At 37.6% G+C, this 16,334-nt stretch overlaps 2 protein-coding genes across 2 annotated transcripts; one reads left to right on the top strand and one right to left on the bottom strand.

Annotated features, from left to right (window-relative positions):
* Nucleotides 1-483: 483 nt before the first annotated feature.
* lgals3a (lectin, galactoside binding soluble 3a) lies at nucleotides 484-5,578 on the bottom strand. The gene is made up of 5 exons (XM_084044736.1): nucleotides 5,439-5,578; nucleotides 5,042-5,056; nucleotides 4,157-4,897; nucleotides 1,932-2,020; nucleotides 484-667 (listed from the first exon to the last, which is right to left on the bottom strand). The coding sequence occupies exons 2-5, from the start codon at nucleotides 5,051-5,053 to the stop codon at nucleotides 499-501; spliced, it is 1,011 nt and encodes a 336-aa protein (XP_083900862.1). The 5' UTR covers nucleotides 5,054-5,056; nucleotides 5,439-5,578; the 3' UTR covers nucleotides 484-498.
* Nucleotides 5,579-6,668: 1,090 nt separating this feature from the next.
* Nucleotides 6,669-15,690, top strand: gmfb (glia maturation factor, beta). Its single transcript, XM_084044867.1, has 7 exons — nucleotides 6,669-6,805; nucleotides 8,238-8,334; nucleotides 10,864-10,913; nucleotides 11,242-11,291; nucleotides 11,874-11,956; nucleotides 12,094-12,167; nucleotides 12,346-15,690. Exons 1-7 carry the CDS (start codon nucleotides 6,803-6,805, stop codon nucleotides 12,415-12,417), a joined length of 429 nt encoding a protein of 142 aa, XP_083900993.1. The 5' UTR covers nucleotides 6,669-6,802; the 3' UTR covers nucleotides 12,418-15,690.
* The last annotated feature ends 644 nt before the right edge of the window (nucleotides 15,691-16,334 follow it).

A 16,334-nucleotide genomic window follows, 5' to 3' on the forward strand; every position in this document is an offset into this window, starting at 1 on the left:
GCTAAATTCAGAACTTGGATTGTTTTACCACTGTAAAAACACAGATGCTACAATGCATGAGTCACGAGTACCGATTATACCATCATCACATACAGTATATCAACTCATGACATAAAAATAAATATTGAGTACCGGTACATACTTATTTTTCCCCCTCACAATGTAGTATTTATGCCAATTAATAGTTGATGTTGCTGTTGTAGCGCCTCCGTCCAACCAGTGTTAATTTTAACAGCAAATTCTGATATAGTTAGTCCTTTGAATAACACTCCATTATTTTTAGTCCTATTTTAGTCTACTCGACTAAATATCAAAACCTTAGTCTTTTAGTCTTAATCGACCAAAATTAACACTGCGTCCAACTCCTCCCGTTCAACATTCCCCGCTGACAGATGCAATCATATTCATACCCCTAGACTATGCAGTGACAAGTACATTTACCCCTGTGTCTCCCAAGCTCCTAACTCATATACAAGAGTTAACTTCTGTGCAAGTGCTTCAACACACTACCTCAAAACGACATCCGTGAGCAAACGGGAATAGTCCTTCCCTCTCCTCTGGTCCCCAGCAGTCACTCAGGTTGGAGTTTCTGACAACTTGTCGCTCATGAAACCGAGGATTTAAGTGAAAGACAACGTCGTCACCTTTGATGAAGTCAATATGAAACCTGCAAGTGAAAGGTCCATGGAGGTTAGTGTTGTGAAATCTACATGCTCCCACTGGCTCGGAGATTACAGAGAACAAAATGTTACTATAATTATGCAGACGACATTTAGATAACCATATCACCAGCAGCAGACTATGGTCCAATACAAGCACAGCCTGAGTAATAAATGCATTGAACAAAACATTTGGAAGTGCCAGGATGTTTTATTAATAAACAAAGACAGAACTGAAGTACTTGTTTTTGGACCCAAGGAAGGACAGAAATCACCTTCAGAAGAATTAAAGGATTTATGTCTCGACAAGATATAGAAAAACGTGTCCATGCATTCATCTTCTGTAGACTTGAATACTGTAACGGTATCTTTAAAGGTCTCCCTAAATAATCGATCAGACAACTGCAGTTGAATCAGAACGCTGCTTCTCGAGTCTTTACTAATACCAAGTGGATTCACTCCAGTTCTTAGATCTTAACTGTCTGTAAAATAATTTATTTCAAAACACTACTGTTGGTTTATAAAGCACTGAATGGTTTAGGGCCAAATTATATTTCTGATCTTGTGCTAAATCATAGACATCATAGACCTCTCAGGTCATCTAGGACAGGTCTGTTTTCTCCTCAGAATCAGAACTAAACATGGAGATTTAAAAAAAAAACAAAAAACATTTTGTTTGCCACTGCCTATTATTGAGATTTATTGTACCATAATGTAACTTTTTTTCCTACTTGTTTTTATGTCCTATATTAAAATGTCCTTTAATATTGTTTATTTTTGTCATCTTGATGCTTCATGTTTTTCATGAAGCACTTTGAAATGCCTTGTGGGTTGAAATGTGCTATACAAATAAACTTGGCTTGCATTGGCAAAACGAATATCCTTTAGAAAATTACATCAAGGCACATAAACATGCAGCCTTTTATAAAGGTGAAACAGGTTCTTGCTTGCAGCAAGTCTTAGTGCCTTGGTGTCTAGAATTAAGTGGAAGCCTTATAACCAAAAAACACCAACTGATACATGGAGAAGTGCTTCTTGAGTATTAATGTGATTAACAAAAATGTAAATGTTACCTGCGTCTGGTTGGTCATGTTTTTTTATGTATATTAAACCATGAATTAATTTGAGACAGGGTTTTCAAATAAAATTGGGGAGAATCAGGCATTCACTTTTCAGCAATTAGGATGGATGTAGTGGTTTAGCAAGTCTGAAGCGATAAGGTATCTATTGCTAACATATTTATAGCACCTACAGAATGAAGACCATTCATACCTGTCTGCTCCAGGAATGGGCTCTCCAACTATTGTAATCAGAAGTCGAGGCATGATTCCAGCATGGAGGGGTAGATCATATGGCATCATCTGTAATAACATTTAAAATTGAGATGAACAGAAAAACTTTACTGTGGTTGTATAATTGGAAATAATGCTCATCATATTTGTTTTTCTGACTGATTAAGCAAATTACTAAGTATTCAAGAAATAGTGTTTACCATGTTCATATAATAATCCCTGTGTGGGTAGGAGGTTAGAAGTTCACATTCAACATTTATAGACGGAACTAATTGCCTACAGTACCAGCTGCATGTGTCATATACTCATGTATAAGAAAAGGGAAAACTTTAGTTTACTTCAACACTATTAAAATGTCGAACCTCGCCCACATTCCGCCATCCAACTCTCCACTGAGTCATCTTCTTAGTATAGGCCTGGGTCTCAAAACTCTCTACAAGTCACTGTAATTAGTGTTAGGGCTGGGCAATTCACTGAAAATATCTTATACATCAACAAATCCACAGGAAAAAAATCTCCGACAGTTTTTATAATCAACTAAATCAATTAGTCTAATTGACCACTTTACCCTGTATTATACTTTGTTGTACTTTGTCGAATGTTGTACAATGTCTCATCGCGATTGTTGTGAGCTTGTAAATCTGCTATTTTCACTATACGTATTTTTTTTTAAATAATCGTTCATTAATCGCAATCGAGGCGAAACATTTGAATAATCGTGTTATTGATTTGAAGGGTAAGGCAAACACAGAATATGGAGCGCACACCTGTATTGATGAGGTGCTGGCCACAGCAGATAATAATTTCGACAATTACTGTCTTCCTCAGGGTTTTTTTTTTCTTAAAAAAAAACCTGAGGAAGACAGTAATTGTCGAAACGTTGGTTTCTTATCATTAAAACTTTCTGCATCGTGGCTAAGAGTTGTGCGGCCTCGTCCTTATCAACATTGATTTGAAGGGTAACAGGAACAGTGGGCACTAAGGAAGAGTGGGCACCTCAATGTAAAATTGGCTATTTGGTCCAAAATGTTAAAAGAATAAAAATAAAAATAACTATTTGGATAAAATAAATAAAATATTTGAAAAATTGTTTTAAGTAATGTAAAGTATACATGATTAGAACATGTATTATCCAATCATTTTGGGCATAAACAAGTTGAAGGGTAAATTTATGTCTGATAATGATGACCGTGCATGTTCTTCAAATCATACTTTACACATTACTTACATTACATTTTTCTAATATTTTATTCCTTCCTTAGTGCCCACTCTTCTTCTATCCATTTGAAGTAATATCGACCATCCCTAATTAGTGACTTGCACAAAGAACAATCGACTAATATCCAAGGCTAGTTGACAAAACTAGCCTATCACTTAATGATAGGCCAAATGACAAGTAAAAACAAAAAATAAACACAACAAAACAAAAAACAAGTATATATAACATTCTGTTCAATGCAAAACACAGTGATGGGAATCAAATTAATTATTATGACAGCCGAGAGCGTTTTAAGGTAATAATATATAAAAAGTCAGAAACTATGGGGTCTACACAAAATTGTATTTTTATTAGATTGGTGCATATATTATTACAAAAATAAATGTTACATTAAAATTAAAATATTTGTTGTATCCGTATATCAAAACCTCTCAGTGCATGAATTCTGTTACACTAAATCTTTTGTAGTTAAATCAAACCACAAGCTGATTCTGGAAGGGGAGGTCCTTTCAAAAATATGGTGGATTATATCTGGGCTGAAAAACAAGAATACAGTTTTGATAACTAAATATTCCAGTTGATGTTGCTTGAATATTGCTTTGCACACCCAAAGCCCAAGACCACAAGACCACGATGCCCAAAAGAATCCTATTATGTTTCCACCGTCACCATCCTGCCACAATCCAAAGAGAATGGGAAACCAACTTTTTTTGTCTTCAAGCTTTGAAATTCATCAGCCACATTCAGCATGTTACCAGGCAGTTATATATAATTTATATATATTTTGTCCAGAAAATTCCTGGTGCTGTATAGACAACCTTAGTAGCCAGTAGCCACGCAGTGTCATTTTCCTGGTGGCTAGAATTAATTTCCCATCCTGCATTCCAAAAGGACCCCCACACCAAGTATGCTTACCGTTTGGCACACCGCAACATACATACCAAGAAATGGTAAAAGCAAATTTAAAAAAAAGTATTAATACTCACCAGCATGCCTCCTGGAGCAGGTGGCCCACCAAATGGGTTCATTGGCCCAGGAGTGAAGGGGCCAGGAGCAGGTGGGAAGCCTCCATTTCCAGGTGGACCCCATGAACCAGCGGGCATTGGAGGAAAGGCTCCACCAGGGAATCCAGGGAATGCGCCTGGACCAGCTGCAGGGGGGAAGGCACCCGGGCCCCCTGGTCCATACATCCCATTGCCTCCTCCAAACTCACTTCCTGGGAAAGGCATATTAGGGTAAGGCCCAGGTGGTGCCCCGGGGCCAGAATGAAACGCTCCGGGTGGGTACGGTACAGGGCCTCCAGGCAGCTGTCCCGGAGCTCCTTCAGGAGGGTGTTGCCCAGGGAACTGACCAGGAGCTCCAGGGCCGGACGGGAACTGCCCTGGAGCCCCTGGTCCAGAAGGATATTGTCCGGGTATCCCAGGACCCGCTGGGAACCCACCAGGTGGGAACCCACCGGGTGCTGAAGGGGCTCCGGGGTATTGCCCTGGTGCTCCAGGACCTGATGGGAATGGTCCCGGACCTCCAGGGAACTGTCCTGGTGCCCCTGGGCCGGATGGTCCTCCGGGAAACTCACCCGGAACAGAGGGCTGGGTTGGGGCACCAGGGGCTGACCCAGGCCATCCTGGATTGGTAGGAGGAGGGGGGTTACTGGCAGGATCAGATGGGTTAGTGTTGCGTGTTTTGTTTGCCTGGCTTGGAGTGTCATCTCCCAGGGCATCTGTCAGCTGCACAGAGAAGGAGAAGGGAGGTGATTTATTTGATCTCTCCATATTCTTCTTCCAGTTACTTAATATTAGATATAAATAAATCACCTATAATCCTATAAATGTATTATAACTGTGGATAATAGTACAATAATTTGAACTCACCGAGAAATCCATGATCTAAGACAACAGAAGACACAACAGACACAACAACTGTCGTTAGTATTTTAATTAGACAACTAGCTAACAACTCTGAGGTGTGTCGCATAGGCTGAGTAATGCTGTTTCAAATATTTCCTACAAGATCCCGAAAACAACAGCAGTTATATTAACATTTAGAGAGATGACCGGCCTAATACATATAATTATATACTAATATATGATACACTGACGATAGACTTTAACAGCATATTCACACAAAAATAAACACTTATCGAACTGGTGTTACATTCTTGCTAACTAGCAAGCTAGCTGGTTAACGTTAACGTTAGATGATTAGCTCACTTCATTACTTTAGATACATGGCTGCTCAAAAGTATATTAAGTTGAATGTTCATATTACCCCTCCACAAAACGAACTCCTTTCAAACGATAGCTGGCGACACTGTGATTTATCCCGTTGTGAGTGAGTGACAGGTAACTAATGGTAGCCAGCTCTTTTAGCTGTAGCATACAAATAGAGGCTATGCTCATAGATGTAGCATAGGGTATATTTTGCCTGTAGTTTTATTACTTTATCACATTCAAGACTCAGAATCTGAATTATTTTCTGTCAGGTATTTGCACATATTATTAGGAAATAATATGCACGTATTAATTAAGTATATGTATAACATATAATGATGCAATAATAATACAAATAGTCTGGCAGTTTGTGTCTTGGTCTTAACTTAAGGGAACCTTTCGGGGCCCTTTGTAGGTTTAAAATAAATGCAGCAACTTTAGCACGGGGTCATCCTGGGTGATCCTAACCTCGGTCCCAGCCTCACTCATCTGCGAAAAGAAGAGGGGTGATCCTTAGAAGTAGAACCTGGGGAACATAGATACGAATCATCTGTCAATACAACCCATAATTAAACTCAATTAATGATCTATTACACTTGTGAAATCATGTAACGAAGTCATGGTGTCTTGATCATTTATTAAAAGGCAAAAAGTATCCTATGCCCAAGCAACTCGCTCGCATGGGCTCATCAACACTCGAGCACACACCCCTGACGTATTCCAAAGGGTGGGGGCGTTCCAGAGCCAGTGTAGGACCGAGGTTCAATGGAGTTGACAGAAACAAGCAGTGCAGTGGTGTAGTGTAAAGTAACTAAGTACATTAGTACTTTTACAATTTTTAGGTACTTTTACTTTACTGGAGTATTTCCAATTTTCATTACTTTTACTTCTACTCCAATACATTTCAGAGGCAAATAGTATACCTTTACTCCTCTAGTTATTTGAACACTTTAGTTACTACTTTGTAGATTTCGATTATTATTAGCCTACAAAACATACATACCCACTTCAGCCCTATGTACGTTTTGGCCATTTGAAAATAGTCGATCTACAAGCTATATTTTCTAAAGATATACATTCGAATACTTGTGAAATGGGACATTCTGCAGTATTTTTTTTTACTTTTGGAACTTTAAGTATTCTACATAGCAGTATTGATACTTTTACTTTAAAAAAAAGTACTTTTTCCACCACCGAGTAGTAGTGAATGTTATTATGTTGTTTATAATGTTTATATTTGTGCTCATACATGGGGTTGCTCGCGTCGGATTGGTCAAAGCAGTCACAAGATGTGATAGGGAAGTAAAACACACACACACACACACACACACACACACACACACACACACTCTGAAAGCCGCCTCCCTACTACCACCACCCACAACAGCAGCTGCAGATCCAAGCGTCATTTAACTCTTCAAAATGGTAAGTTGCTGAAGTTACAGGCGAGAGAATGAAAATATTGCTTTAGTTATGACATCCTCTGTTCCGATCAATAATTTTCAACGTATAATTGTCATTGTAGAATGTGTGAGCGTTAGCCAGACAGCCTAGCTTCAGTCAGTTCCACCCTGTCTGTGTTGTGTTCATTGTGATCTGCTGAAACACGTCTTGGTATGGCGAGGGAGCTAATAAGCTAGCTTGCTTTATCAAGATAATAATCTCAAGGGTTTTTGTCTGAGCGTGTTCGTGACAGTTTGGCAGGCTTCAGTGCTGATCGGAGCTAACTAGATGATTCCATCCTGCTAGTGTGACAGATCGAGTTTTCACGTCAGAATGCATCCCAGCCAGTTAAAAAAGAAGAAGCTAAAGTTAGCATAGTTTATTTCCTGGCTGAAATATCTAGCTGTCTGTCTATCACTGGATGGAGGAATTCAGACAGGTAGCCAGTGGCCACCTCTGGCCATCTTGAACGCAGTCTTTATTTTAATCTGTGGAAGTCTATCTCTTGAGCTTGAAGAAATCTTTAGTACCGCCAACCATCTGTTCACAGGAAAGGTGTACTTTATGAATTATTTGATTGAGGACTTTGCAGTGAATGAATGCGGAACACCCCTCCCCTCCCAGGGATTCTAATGCAGCTTGTGGCTTTGTGGTGGAATTTTGTTGACGAGGCAAAGAAATAATACAGGAAGCTGCATAAGATTCTGTCCCTGCGTGTTAGTTTGTATTAAACATTTCTGGCACTACAAAGTAAAAAAAAGTGTATGAACCGCTAAAAGAATGATTGGCTTAATGATCCAATCTAAAGCCTACATTTAAATTCAGTGTCAGAAGATCATATGGAGATGGGGACAATGTAAACAATTACACCTAAATCTTCAGTGTGTGACTCTAAAGTATAAACTCTGTAATTTTCTATTTGTCAACTGAAACAATGTTATTTATACCATTCCTCATACAGCTGCAGCCTTACTATGTCCTAATGTATTGAATGCACACAACTGTCTAATACATTCTTAAAGGTCTGAGGTAACTAATGTACAATCCTCTAGTCTAGTGTATCTGGACTTCACTTGAAGAGGTCTTTGTAAACTCTGCCTGCACTGTCCATTTCCACAGCATGTGATGTCCTTTTACTATCATAGTTTGTGTTACTGTGAAAGTGTGGATCTGTGAACTGCCAGTATGTCCCTTGCAATGTTTCCAACCAGACTTATCTTGTGCCTTTTCTTGTGCTTGTCGGGAATAGACTCGAGTCCAGTTTATACTCGTCGACCACATCACTCACTAGAGAGAACTGATTTTGACACATGTCATGGTTGAAAGTGAGTGTTCAGTGAGCAACGTGGTTGTGTGACAGTGTGTAAATTCACCTTAACTCTCACATCCCTGTGCTCGTCTTCCTTCTGTACAGAGTGAATCACTGGTGGTGTGTGACGTGGATGCAGATCTGGTCAAAAAGCTGCAGGAGTTCCGTTTCCGGAAGCAAACCAACAATGCTGCTATCATCAGTAAGTATTGTCATTACGTTTCAAAGCCATGGGGAAACGCACAGATTTCCACTCTGCTAATACTGTCAAAGTTGTAAACTCGGATGCTGTAAAAGAATAGTCATTTTGAAAGTAGGTGTCATGTCACAGATTCCTTGTTGCCACACCCGAAAAAGAACGCTACATTAGTAAATTAAACAGAGTCTGATTGGAATGTAGTCCTATAGACCACCGAAGTCCTGACGTCACTCGTTCATCCCCAGGTTCGTAAAGTAATTTCACTATGGAGAATAACATTGGGTCATCATAGAATCGTCTCGTATAAGAATTGTGGTCCAAAAATAAACAAACTGTCACGGCGCCATTGTCAGGGAGGAGGTTCTGTATCGTTTATGATAGTCAGTCACTTATATTTGAAACAGTCTGTTTCTGGCGAAAATGTAACTAATTCGGCGGAAGTAACATTATCGTTTTCTCACCGTCAGTTGATGCTTCATATCCATAAGAGTCAAACCGCCGGGGTCATTTGTTTATTTCTTATTACACAGTTCTTATTTGACGCGATATTAAATACGTCTATGGGATTCAGAATGGGGGTGGAAAACTGCGAACCAGGTAGACAAACAAAGGATGCGTAAATTACGTCAGACTTCGGTGGTCTATTACGAAGGACTGGACTGATGATCCAACACAATGTTGCCTACCCAGTAAAATGCCAGTGTTAATTTAACCATTTATAACTGAAAGGACACAAATGATCCATTTGGGTTATATTTGTATAAAACTAATTTTACAATGGAAATGTAAAATGGATTGTTATCTGTTGTAAAACCTTTTTTTGTGGGAACCTACTCAGAGTGATTATATTAATATTTATGGTGGTACTCCTGAAACAATCACAGTTTGTGTGCAGATGTAAACATGTTTCGTAGCTGGGTCCCACCGCGACCAAAACCCATCCTCCCGGCGGGTGTCTTGCAGCCACTTTGTTCTTCGAATTGTTTCTGTGTCTTCATTTGGTAAACAGAAAAACTTTACAGGGCCGTTCACACACCAAGCACGATAACTAATTATGTTAGCAGCATCCACACTGATGAACGATACATTCTGTTACAGTGGCCCAGAGACGCATGCAGTTAGGATGTATGGATAATCTGACTCTGATTGATTATTAATTATAAGGAGGTGAGATAGCTATAGGCTACCCGAGGTAACGACAACTAGCATTAGCTATTCATAATCGTCTTGTCTTCGTAAATGGCAAAACCTTCAGAGGGCGAATGAGACCGATTGCATTCTAGATGTCCTTCTGATGGATTTTGATTGGCTGTTCATAAAATCATCTTATTCGTAGTGCAGAAAGTAACAGTATTATTATTATTGTTATTCATTATACAAGTTAAGACACATTAAATGAGCATGGTGCAGTACAGAGACCAGCGACAGAGAGTCTGAATCACAATTAGTCAGCATCTCTGGGTTTATTTAACCAGAGAAAAAAGACAGACATATTTCTGATTGTCTTAAGGAAAGGCAGCTAACTAGTTTTCAATAGTTCTACAGATGTTAGATATCTATCTAATGATCTGTCTACTGTGAAATTCCTATTTGGAAACATGCTTACCTCATACAATTAGAGGGGACCGTTTCATATATTTAAAAGTATCTGTGTTCTTTCGGTAGAGACAAAGAGAGAGAGAGAGAGAGATACAGAAAATCATAGGCTAGCATTACTGGAGAGAGATGGGAACAGCAAGTTTAGAGAAGTGAATTTGTGACCGGACATTAAGCAGTTATGGTCCCTCATCCGGGTGAGAGAATAACATTGTATAAACCCTTCCCTTGATGTGCCTTTTAAGAAGGGCAAAGAACTCCTGTTCTATTCAAATAGAGCTGCTTAGTGGCCAACCATTGAAGACACAGGCTGCTTTGGGCTGCTCCCAAGTCTGAGAGTAGCAGGAAGTTGCAAGAAAAGACCATGTGCATTAAGTCAAATTAACCTGTAGAAATTAAACAATGTAGTGCTATATCCCTTTATACCTTGATATTAGGGGATAATGGTGGCCTTTACCAAATATAGGTTTACAGTATGCTTGTAAGAGAGAAAGAATAAGGCATGGTGTGGTATAGCTGCCAGCTTATTAACACCTCAGCATGCCCTCAATTTCATTAGTCAAACCCAGCCTGCACTCCTGTATACTGTAGGTACTGTAGCATTGATGGTAAATTGGATTAGGAGTGTGTGTAGTCAAAGCACTTCTATGGTGTGGTTGGCACAAAAGCTGACTTAAAAGAAATAGGCCTCTTTTATTTATGAACTAATGCATATACTTCAAAATTAGAACACATTTGAAACAGTCCCCAGTCTTTAGTTGAACCTTTTTTAGTGAAATGAAACTAAAGAAATTGACCAAATGGTTATATAAACATTGTTTCCTTCAAATGTTCCGAGTCAATTCTGCTGTCTTCTTCTTGAATCAGTAAAGCAAACTTGGACTTTTAAATTTTCAGATTATAATGCCAACATTTGATTCCCTTATTCCTTCACAGTGAAGATTGATGGAGACAAACAGCTTGTGGTTCTTGATGAAGAACATGAGGCAAGTTTGATACCTGTCTTACATTTTATTCAAATTGTTGAGTGTATTGTATCACAGTGAGGCAGCATCATCAACATAAATCTATTTTTTTGGGGGGGTATCAGGATGCTTGCTCTGCAGATTGAGATTTGAGACACTAGTGGTTAAACTTTAAATGTTTCTCAACTAGACACTGTTAACAGATGTTAATATTTAAAAGTTAATAATAGTCCTGTTTAAAAAACTTGAATGGTAAAAAAGGAGACGCTTGATAAATACTGAATCACATACCAAATTGTCACTTAACTGTTGATGACATTTAAATCTTTATATTTTGTTTTGTTTTTAGGACATTTCACCTGATGATCTAAAGGATGAATTGCCTGAAAGGCAGCCAAGATATCCTTTGAATTTAAGTTGGATAAAACAAACTTATACCTCTTCTATTATGCACATGCATTACTGCAAACGTGTCAACTTTTCACATTTGTTATTTATACATAGGGTGGTGTTCAGGTGGCCCAAAAAAATGTTTATTCATTCCATTGCCTCATCTGCACTCAACATAGAAATGAATTTCCACGATGACAATCTGTGGCAACATATATTGATCATTCAATACTCATAGTGATAAAAACATGCAGATGAGGTTGAACAAAATGTTATTACTTCAACACCACATTAACCCTGGTTGCCCTATTTTGGACACATTTTCTAAAAAATATAATTTTCAGAAATATAGAGAATATATATATATAATATATATATATACACACAAGCTCACAACGTGTTATGACGTGACGTGTGTTGAGCTTGTAGATATTTTTGGCTATTTTTGCTCTTTGTCATGTGACAAAGTTATATGGCTTACAAACCTGAAGTTAGATATTCTTAGCAAACCTGTGCCAGTGCTTCCTTACCGTTATGTTTACAATGGTATATTACTGTCCTAAAACTGACATTTTCCTTAACCCCAGACACATTTGTTGTGTACAGTTATAAATACGAACATGACGACGGACGTGTTTCTTATCCCCTCTGCTTCATCTTCTCAAGTCCAGTGGGTAAGAACATTTCTAGAACTAAATCTTCAACCGTGTTTTAAATTCTGCTGACGGGGACCAAAAGATTGGTTTTCTTTTAGGGCAAGGCTTTAAAAAAAATATATATAAATGAGAATCATGTGTGTATTTTTTGTTAGGTTGCAAACCAGTGCAACAGATGATGTATGCTGGAAGCAAAAACAAACTGGTGCAAACCGTTAACATGACCAAGGTTAGTAAACTATCTGCAATGCTAGCTACCTTTTTTTTTTTAAATTATTATTATCTCTGCCAGGCCAGGAGGCAGAGATTATGTGCTCGGGAGCGCCCCTTTCTCGTTATTATATATTGATTTTGAAAATAATGTTTACAAAGTGCTTCAACAATTGTTTAACTTGTTTGGTTACTAGGTGTTTGAGATCAGAAACACAGAGGACCTAACAGAGGAGTGGCTTAGGGAGAAGCTTGGCTTCTTCCGTTAAGGGGACAACTTCCAGTGGACTGAGATGCCAGGATGAAGATCAAGATTGCACAACTTGTTTTGTCTCTTGGGAGAAAACACCACAGTTTATGGTTCCCTCCCCGTACCAGCGTTGGGTTAAATAGTATTTGTAAGTACTTCTGATTGTTTGGTTTTGTTTAATTATTAAGTGCCAGATGGGTTGGGTTTGCCATTTATGGTAACAAGGTCTGCCAGATAGTTAACTGAGAAAAATACTTGAAAGTCAGTTTTAGTGTTGTTTTCTGTGACTAAACTATTACGGTTGACTAGAAATCATGGTAAATGGTGGAAATCCCATCCCTCTGGTATGGCAAGCAAATTTAAAGCAAATTAAGTATTATTTTCGAATATTGTTTGACCCAGTTCTCCTTTGTACCTACCATGAAAATTCTTCCATGTGCCAGTTTTTTCATGTCAGTAAAGAATTAACGCTCCCATGCATATTGAAGTGGAGAAAAAATACTAGAATTTGTCCACCCCTCCTAAGCATGTGCATTCACAACAAATGTTAAAGGCGTTATAACAACAGCTTCTCTTGATATTTCCTGGAGTAGTTTACACACAGTATGTCTTTTGGTAACTGTGAACCTACCGTATTTCTTAAGTGTAGCTTTGGTTTTTGTTTTGTTGTCTACAAATCACTCTTTTTGAGGGAGCTGTAATTTTAGGAATCTATATTTTTTAGTAATAACAGATGGTATTTAGAGTTATTCATTTAGAGCATTCATTGTGATGGTGTTCTTGATGATGCACTTCACACTGACATTTGAACAATCATAGCTACAATTCAAAGATTTTTTGTTTTCTATCATTTCTCTGTCAATGGTTGTTATAAAAGGCACAATACTTGGCACAAAACGTGAAAAAATATCAATCATCATGACTGCAGGAGACAAAACAAAAATCCTGCAAATGTTTTTTTAAGCCCAATTTATGCCTCGGCGAAAAGGGTCTTGTGCAACATGTCGTTCAGCGATAATGACATACCTTTGACAGCAAATTGTTATGTAGAAACATTTGAAATTACATTCTTCAAGTCACATGACACATGTTCTCCAAAGCATGAATTTGCCTTTATGCTGCCATGGCACATGCATCTACCTGTGGGTATCTGTCCTATGTTGTATTGACAGTGAGATTCTTTCTACATGGGACAGATAGTCTGCAAAGCAGCATCCTGCTAGAAATACAATAATTTTAACAAATATGACTATGTCATGTCTGCAGTGTGAGTAATGACAAAATAGCAGTGAGGTAAAAATAATATTTTACCATTGACCTGCATCTTTTTATAGTGCACACACAACATTGTTTCCACTTAACATTCCCGAAAGAGCTTCTGTTTTACCAGTGGCAACAACTTAATATTGACAAACAAACCTCAGTCTAAATAAATTTGACAATTTTTGACAGTGCTGAATATACTGCAATTCCAAATTCCTCTGGGCTTATTCTAAAGAAGTGGGTTACTGTATCTTTTGGGAGATTGTAAGCTATTGTGCATTATAGCTATTACTGTTATTAATGTTTATGAATGTTGTACTAATCCTTATGTAAAGTTACTTTGATTGCATTGTAGTCATCATAGCATTGAGGTGTGCAGCTTTGAGGATAGACATGGTTTAAGAAGACGGCATCTCGTAATTTTTTGACTTAACACACTGTACATAAAAATAAGAAACTTGACAAGAATTCCAATTGAATGCTGTCTATCCATGAGACAACTACATCGGAAACATAAGTGAGGGATCTGGCTATTTTGATGCCTTTAGGCAGGAAATGTGCCACATTTACAGTAGTAGGTCATATACTACTTATGAATTATACTAAAGCCTTGTCCTAAATAGTTTGTTCTATTCTATGTATGTCAAATTGTGAGGCCAAATTGAAAGACAAATGTAACAAACATCTGTGAGAATGTTCTAGAGACAGCAATTTCTGTTAGTTAACCAAAAGGCTCTTTTCACATTTAAACTTAACTTTATATGTTAAGTCCAAGATGATTTGTTCCCCCCCCCCCCCCCCCCCAATAAAATAAATATAGTATTGGTTATTAAGGTCAATGAAAGACTTGAAAAATGACATGTACGCACAACACTACTGTTAATGCAAATCACAAATCAACTTAAACTTAAAGCATGCACTTTCAATGTATGTATTATTTAACACTATGACAATCCCAAGCCAGGTTTAACCCAACAAGAACAATGGGATATATAACGTATAGATTTGTTTTGCTGTCTATAATGAAATTGAGGTATTTAACAATGTCACTATCATTAATATATGAATTACACTGATGGAAAAGACCTCATGAAATGGCCTTGTAACTTCTTAAGGTGCTTTTTGTGTTGAAACTGAAGGGTTATGCACCTTAAAGCAGGTTTCATAACACCACGTACACATGGAACCTGCTATGATACATTTTAACAAATGCATTGTCATCAATCTGAACTGAGTTTTCCAAAAAAATAATTTGACTGCTTTGATTCAATAGCAGAGATTGTGGCCTAACTTGTATTTGTATTTAACCTTAAAATTTGCAGTGAACCAGTTTCACTGGATACGAAACACTTATTAAAATTTTTATAAATAAAATTCTTAATCCGTCAAATTTGGTGAGCCACTGTAAAACTAGTGTCTATCTTAACAAATTGCATAACCCTGATAAGTTTCCAGCAAAGATGCAGGCATTTGTTTTTTCTATGTATGTGCATGTTCTTTACAAAATAGAGAATTTATCTAAATTATGAAATTATTAATTTAATCTGATAAATGCAACACTAGTTACAATTTACATGCACGTTGGTACTTTAAAATAAGTTAATGTTTGGATTTCAGATGCAGATCTGTTACTGTATGTAGGACTGCAATCTGACTCAATGTCTAGAAATCTACTTAAACAATTTGTTAATACAAAAAAATTGACAATATATTTTCCTTTCTCATTGACAAATTCCAAGTGACTTAAATAAATAAATAAATGAATAAAAACGTAATTTGTAGTTTTGATCCATACATGGTTACATCCTGTGGATCTGATACCTTGAGTTTCTTTGCAGATAACTTTCTCTCCTATCTAGCCACCAGATGATTGTTTCTCCCTTCCCTTTTTAATAAAACTGTACCTGAAATATGTAACATTACCAGCTGCCTCCTGGCATCAGTGAAACTTGTGAAATATTTGTATTTTTCCATACTTTATACAATGTCTAATGATGTCCCAATAAAATTAAAGTGATGTTAGCCTTTTGATTGCTTTTATTATTTCAATTAAAAACTTATAAGCATTTATTTTATTACTTTATTTAAATATAGACTTTCACACTGTAGTGAGACCAAAACATGTGCTTGCTTTGTCATTTTAGGCTTTCTTAAATAGTCAAAATTCTCCAAGATTAGTTAATTTAAATATTTAACGTACATTTTGATTTGATGAATGGCTACCAGTACTTCTTTTTTTAAACTATTTGTTCTACTGCAGGCAGCTGAGTAATCTGTAAACCTACGACAGATGCCAAGGATACGGCAGTGACGTCACCGTCATAAGGAAACTATGTACTTCTCGTAATTTATGCTCCATCGTACGATGGTGTCGCGCGCCAAAAATAGCAGATGTAAAAGCCCAGTGTTAGCTTGTAGACAGGCGAGCCAGTGAGGCTGGGACCGAGGTTACGGGCGAGCCCATTCTTGCCGGGGAGCGTTCGTTTTGGTTCACGTGATTTATTATTCCCAAGCATTACATGCTGACGCTTCCTTTTTTTCTTTTCCGACGTGTCTGCAGTGGTGGAAAGTAACGACGTACATTTATAATTCTGTTTTTTTTTTTGCTTTTTACATTAGTGGAGTATTTCCAGTTTTCAGTACTTCTACTCCACTACACTGTGTGTCTGTGAC

Source organism: Gymnoscopelus microlampas, assembly GCF_963454915.1.
Source record: "Gymnoscopelus microlampas genome assembly, chromosome: 20".
In the NCBI taxonomy this organism is placed as follows: Eukaryota; Metazoa; Chordata; class Actinopteri; order Myctophiformes; family Myctophidae; genus Gymnoscopelus; species Gymnoscopelus microlampas.